This window comes from Pteropus vampyrus, unplaced genomic scaffold (assembly GCF_000151845.1).
Source record: "Pteropus vampyrus isolate Shadow unplaced genomic scaffold, Pvam_2.0 Scaffold59, whole genome shotgun sequence".
NCBI classification, from domain to species: domain Eukaryota; kingdom Metazoa; phylum Chordata; class Mammalia; order Chiroptera; family Pteropodidae; genus Pteropus; species Pteropus vampyrus.
The window spans coordinates 2,241,479-2,248,308 of record NW_011888840.1 but is presented as its reverse complement, the minus strand read 5'-3'; the positions used below and the strand labels follow the sequence as shown (position 1 = coordinate 2,248,308).

General features: G+C 49.7%; 1 protein-coding gene across 1 annotated transcript in view; it reads right to left on the bottom strand.

Annotated features, from left to right (window-relative positions):
• The window catches only part of ZHX2 (zinc fingers and homeoboxes 2), a 64,733-nt gene that overhangs the window by 3,235 nt on the left and 54,668 nt on the right, over window positions 1-6,830 (bottom strand). The window contains exon 3 of the mRNA XM_023530987.1: window positions 6-2,527. Coding sequence (XP_023386755.1) covers window positions 6-2,279 — 2,274 coding nt within the window. The 5' untranslated portion in view covers window positions 2,280-2,527. The remainder of the gene's footprint in view (window positions 1-5; window positions 2,528-6,830) is intronic.

Here is a 6,830-nt window from a genome sequence, read left to right as displayed (position 1 = left end):
TTTGCTTGCTCGCTTCCCGCTTTTACCCTGGGTACCACTTTCTCCAAGTCCTCTTCACAGAGCTTTTTGGGGTCCTTGTAATATTGCTGGCCCACCCCACTCCCGTTCTTTGGGCTCTCGGTGACGACGGCCTTAGCTGCTTTCCTCGACACGGTGTCGTAGCCGTGGTCCTCCGCTACGTGCTGCTGCTGATACTGCTCCATCCACTTCAAGGTCCCAGTTTTTAGCAAGCATCTGTTCTCCTTGAACCAACGCACAATTTCAGTTCGGACCAGGCCGGTCTTCGCTGCTAACTGGTCATACTCTTGGGGCGTAGGCCACTGGGTTCTTGCAAACGTGCTCCTCAGGAGATGAACCTGTTCTTGACTTTTTGTGATTGCTGGTGAAGGGCTGGGCAGAGAACTGACTAGCTGGGCGCCAGAGAGCTGGTCAAGTCGAGACAGAGCACCGTTGGGGGCCACCACGTCTTGGCCTTTTTTGCCAGACCCCATGGAATCCAAGACGGCCTGTTCCATGCTGTCCCGAAGCTTCCGCCTCTCCGAGAACCAGGAGTCGATCTCCCTCCTGCTCAGCTTGGTCTCCACCCTTAGCCGATCCAGTTCTGCTTGGGTCGGAAAAGAGCTCTTCAGAAAGCTGTCTTCCAGGATTTTAATCTGACCTTGTGTTTTCTCTTTGAACTTCTGTGGGGCAAAGTCTGGGTACGCGTGGTACGTGCGACCGTGTCGGGAGGCGGCGATGGCCAACTGGTCTTTGGCGAGGGATTCGCTGGTGATGTGGACGATGCCCCTTTGACATCGATACCGGTGGTCACTGAACCACTTCTTGATCTCGCTCCTGGCAAGGCCGGTCACCTCGATGAGTCGGTAGACCTCGGCATCGTCGGGAAACTGGCTCTGAAGAAAGCTCGCCTTGAGATGCGCTATCTGCTCCTTTGTCTTCTTGCGGTCACTGGACGGGGTCAGCGAAGGGGTGGCCACCTTGGGTGGGGGTTCTGGCACCTGAGTGACATGTGGACGCTTGGGCTCGGGGGCAGCTTGGGGAGTTACTAAAGGTCTCTTCTGGCCGTGGTTGGTCACTCCGGCCATGGCAAGCGTGATGGGGGAGCAAGAGACAGTGGTCGACCCGCTCGTCACCTGGGTCAGGACCAGGCTGGTCTGGCCGAGGATCTGGCACGGGAGAGCTGTCTGGAGGATGGGCTGCGACATCTTTGTGGGGGCCAGCTGGGCGGGCAGCACAGTGATTGTCGGGGGGACTGTCTGGATGGTGCCATTAAACATCTTCTTCCGGGCCTCCTCCACTTCTTCCGGCGACCAGCTGATGCCATGCTTTAAGCGCTGGGTGGCAAACCAGATCCTGATGTGCTCTTCCGGGTGTTTGGAAGCAGCCGTCAACCAGGACAGCTCAGCCTGAGTCGGGTAAGGGAACTTGTTGAAGGAATTGATCATGGTGGCATTGGTGTCCAGGGCAGAGTTGTATTTGGTAGTATTCAGTGGGACGGGGACCTTGGGGACAAGGTTGATATTTGGTGGGAGCTGGACGGAAGGCATGACATGCCCCAGCTCCTGGAGCAGCTCCACGCCTCCGAGTCTGGAGAGGATCTCGGCCGCATCTGTCACCAGGCGGGCAGTCCCTTCCACGTGGTTCTCGGGCGTGGCCTCCTCAGGCTTCTTGGGCACCTTCTTGGCATCGGCTTTCGGTTTCCCTGGCTTCATGATGGGAGTTTTACTCACCGAGATCCCAGGGTCACTGTCACCGCCACCGCCACCAGGGCCGCTGGTGGTGATGGGCACGACGTGGTTGGTGGCTTCAATGGACTGCTCCAGGACCGTTTGATTATTGCGCTTGATTAACTTCAGCTTGAAGTTGGTCTCTCCGGGATGGAACTTGGAGTTGTGGTCAGACAAAGAGTCATACTTTTTGGTTGTGAAGTTACATTCGGCACACACGTACAGGGGGTTGAGAATCACGTTGGGGTGCTGCACGTCCACGTGCTCCGTGAACTCGTTCAGGTTCTGAGTGGAGTAGGGGCAGTATTTACACTCGTAACCGCCTTGGAGCTTTTTGGATGGGTTCTCGCCCGTCGATGATTTCACCTCTATCACTTCATTTTCTTTGGAAGAGTTTTCAGGTTCCGCTGCCCAACTGTCCTTGGCCATTTCAGGCTGTGGCGTGCCGGTCCCTTTCTCTTTGGCCCTATCTCCTTCCTCGGGCACATCCTGTTCCAGGACCTGCGATGTCCGAACCATGCACGGGGTTGTAGACTTCCGTTTGCTCGCCATGCTGCCTGTCTATGTGTGCGATGGCTTATTACTATTATTTTTTTTGGAGGGGGTGAGGGGGCACGTAGAGAAGGGGCGGTGAAATTTTTGGAAGAAATAAGGTCAGAGAAAGGCTTTTGGCTTTATTCCCCCTCCGATGGCTTTGGCTTCCCTTCGATGCTGAAGTTTAGTGTTTAAGTTTCCAGAATGATCTCAGCACAGAAAATTGTAAGTGCTCCAATGGCTAAACACAGAAGGCTGCATCATATCTGTAGGACAAAAACAAAGACAGGGTCAGTGTTTCTTCACTAGGCAAAAGAAACTAGCGTTTATTTCTGAGTTGCACTTATCCCAACTGGCACCCTAAGCAAACACCCAGGAAAGCACCAGTGGCCTGCGAGTGGGTGGATGTAAAGATGAAAGATCATATTCTTCTCCTTCTTCCTCAGGGAAGGGCAGTGGGAACTGGCCCAAAGCAAGCGAATGAGGATGCAGGTCACTTGTTCTCATTTGGAGGCAAACGGATACAGAAAAGCAACAATGGTGCTGAGATGTTCTGAGGTGGTGGGTGGGTGGGTGGGTGATGGAGGGAATGCTGCAGGTGAGCTGTGGCTGGGCTCTCCAGGTGCCTTAATTGATGGCACATCAGAAGCAAGATGCTTACCTGGGGCTGGCGAGTGGCACTTATACGAGCATTAGAAAGTAGGTATGAACTTTATTTTCTTATCATGAAAGCAAAATCACTATAGATAATCCAGAAAATGCACTGAAATATAAAGGAGAAAAAAATCACCCCTGATACTGTCGTTTCTTCATCTCACTTGAAAGGTTCCCCCATTTCTATAAACATGGAACAAAATTAAAAAATGGCTGCATGATACTACATTGGAGAGATATACCATACGTAATGTATTTAGCCATTTAACTTTTGTTGGACATTTATTTCCAATTTTTGGCTCTTTGCAACAAAACTGCAGTTGACGCACCCTGAGTCCTTACTTCTGATAACTTTGGATAAATGCTTAGAAATAGAAGCACTGGGTGAAAAAGCAGCAACGTTTTGAGTTCTCTTGACCCATATGGACAAGTTTTTACACCCACTGGCCCTTCCCCAGGCAGGGATCGAGAGCGCCCGACTTACCGCTCACCCTACATAAACTACTACCATGAACATCTCGCCAATTAGATAGGATGAAACCTTTTTCATGTGATTTGTGCTTTCTCTTGATTGCTAATAAGGTTGAATACTTTTCAAAGACTTACTATTTGTATTCTTCCTTTGTAGATTTTCTGTTTACGCCATTTTTATATTGTGATTGCTCAGTGGTTTTATTAATTTGAGAGTTCTCTCTACATTAAACATATCAGTACTTTATTGGTTGCAGAAATTTCTCAGTCTTTCATTTACCTTTTAGTTTTTCATGTTTTACATGTGAAATTTTTGGGTAGCAAATTTATTAATCTTCTCCTCTTGCGGCCTTTTTCATTGGCCGAGACATATTATTTTGTATTTTCTTAGAGTGTTTTAGCTTTACTTTTTACATTAACTTATCTGGAATTGAATTGACCTTAGGTTACGATATAAGACAGAACTCTAACCATTTTTCTTGAAAGTTCTCAATGATCTTAGTAGCACGTATTGTTTTATCCTTTCTCAGTAATTTGTGAAATCATCTTTGTCCTACGTTAAATTTTATATATACTAGGGCATTTCTGGGTTGTCTGTTCCATGCTTCTTATCTAGCCATTGAGTTTACACTTATGCCTCACTAAAAAAATTTTCTTTTGTAGATTAGAGCATGTTTTAATAACTGGTAGCATGAGTTCCTCCTTCTTCTTCTTCTTTTGCAAAACAGTTCTGGGTTATTTTGATAACCTATTCACATAGATCAAGTGTCATAAATCAGAATCGTCTGTAAAATCAAATAGAGTTTTGACTGGGATTGCATTAAACAAACACTAATTTGGGATTACAGAAATAATTTGCTTATTGGGAGGTAGGATATGTTAACAGAATCCAATCTGGGGAACTGATGGGCGGGGCCATGTTGAGTGTCTAAATGCCCTGGCTCCAGCCATACCTCGGTGGGGAACGAAGTCCAGACTGAATGCGAGAAAGTTCCAGGTGTCAAGTGAAGAACCCTCAACAACTACTGAACGGACACACTTAGAAGCTGGAGAGAAGAGTGTCTCTTAGGGGCCTGGGCCCTGACTGTTCGACTCGGAGCTAGTTAAGATTATTGTTCATCTGCTTGCTCTGGGGGTTCTCCCCTTCATCGAGGTGCCTTCTCTTCCTGCCATTTCACCCCTGAAACATCTCCGAGGCCCTGCCGCGTCCGTGACCCTGCCCGAAAGGCCTCGGATGCTCTGTTGCAGGCAGAATGAAATCCCAGCTCCTTGGCGTGGCATTCAAGGCCCTTGGCAGCCTGACTCAGCCTCCTGCAGCTTCGCCCCCACGCCCTGCCCTTTAACCTCAGTCCTTGTCACTCCTCAGACGGTGACTTGCTCTTGCCGTCCCCTCTGTCTGGGAGCCCTATGATCCTCTGATTAAAGTCACTCTACCTTTCTCTCGACCTGGCAGGATGCTGCCCCGCCTCTGGAGCCTGCTTAAGCAGCGGAGGCCGTGTGATGTGCCATGAGCACGGGTTCAGCTGGGATAAACTTAGTTCAAATCCCAGCTCTGACACACACTAGCTGTGTGACCTTGGGCAAGGAAGGCCCTTCTCCCTGGCTTGGGTTCTTTCTTCAGTAAATCGAGGCCAATAACAACTGCTTTACAGGGCTATTGTGAGTATTCATCAATAAAGTATGGAGAACTTCAGTTAATTGCGGTCATGGTCATTTTATTTCTAAGAACGTGACCTCCCCTGTGAAGCCTTTAGCCATCCCTCTCCCACTCTGTCCTGTAGAATTAAGCACGGCCTCCTCTGCGTTTCATAAACTCTTTATCTTTTTTGTCTATGCAGCATCCGAATGCTCCACAGACACTTTCTCATGGAGGGAGCACCTGACTCCCCGGCTTAAAGTCACAGGTCACCCCACTGTGCACCCCATCCTCCTGGGCACCCCATCCTCCATCAGCCGTGGGCTTCTGCTCGTTTGTTCTTGCAAATGTGGCCTTTGTGAGAGCAGAGACCCCTGTCTGTTCACTCCTGTCTCCTCAGCGCCTAGAACCACGCCTCGCATTCGTGGGTGCTCGGTCAGTATTTGTCAACTGCACGAACAAATCATTTTTGTGTCATCGAGGAGTGTTTAGTTGGCACTGCCCTGCCCGGCTGTTATGGGCCGAATTGGGTCCTCCCCCCGAAATTTATACATTGCAGTCCTGAATGTGGAGAGTTTGCAGGTGGGCACAGAATGTACCTGTGCCCAGTTCAGACCCACTGGGAAGCTGGCCCGGGGTGAGACCGGGAAGCAGAGTTGGTCTGTTGGGATACTCACCGCAGTGTAGAAGGGACTGTGTTGGAGTTTGAAGGGAATGCGTTTTATTCATTCACTTGTTTGTTTGTTCATTCATTCCCTATTTTTGCCAACTTGGGCCCCCGAACCTGTAGCCTTCGTGCCAGGGAGTACCAGGCCTTACGGCGCTGGGGCTGACCTCCCCGGTGGCTCACAGAATTTCAAAATGACAGACTCCAGCTCACTGCTGCTCTGCAGACACTCACCCCCTGCTTGTGCCAGGATTATTCTCCCAAGGGCTGTGGTTCTTGCAGCTCCCCGCCCCCCAGGGGCCGACCGGACATGAATTCTGCAAAGGCTCAGCGTTCTCTGAGCCATTCCCACTTTCTCTCTTTCCTTCCTTCATCTTTTCTTCTTTTTAATCTGCTCGGGTTTGGATTCCTGGTTACCAATTAAGTTTCAGAAGGACACTGTTTATTCTGAACCACAGTTTTGGGAACATTGGGAAGCTCTGAGGATGTTTCACCATGATTCGGCTCATTTCTTGGCCTCATTTGTCAACAGATTTAAATAATTCTAGCTATGGGGAGTTTCTGTGAGAAACGTCTCTTCTCCCCCACACCCATTCGCCTCTGATTTTCTTTGCTCTGCAGAAGTCTCCTTTTGCTCCCTCTCTTTAAAAATTGTAATTTAAATGCCCAAGCTCAGAAAATGCTGAGCCTTTGCCGAATTCATCTCGGGGCGGCCCACGGGATGGGAGCTGCAAGAACCACAGCCCTTGGGAGAATAATCCCGTCACGAGCAGGGGGCAAGTGTCTGCAGAGCAGTAGAGAGTTGGCGTCTGTCTTTCTGAACCGCTGTGAGCCACTAGTGAGGTCAGCACCAGCCCCTTGAGGCCTGGTACTCGCCCACATGAAGACTTCGGTGTTGCTGCAACTGGCAAAGTCTCAGGTTCGTGGCAGAAATAAATTGGCAGAAATATAAAATAGCTAATTGGTGCAGATTCAGCCACATTCTGCTGTGTCAACAGAACCCCCCCTGATGGAAGAGTTGGACTTCCTTCCCCTCAGAGTTCTTCCGTTCATACAAGCCCAACACACACAAACACCCGCGCGCACATTACCGAGCACCCAGATGAGATATTTCTATACCTCGTCGCTCTGGAGCAGCAGC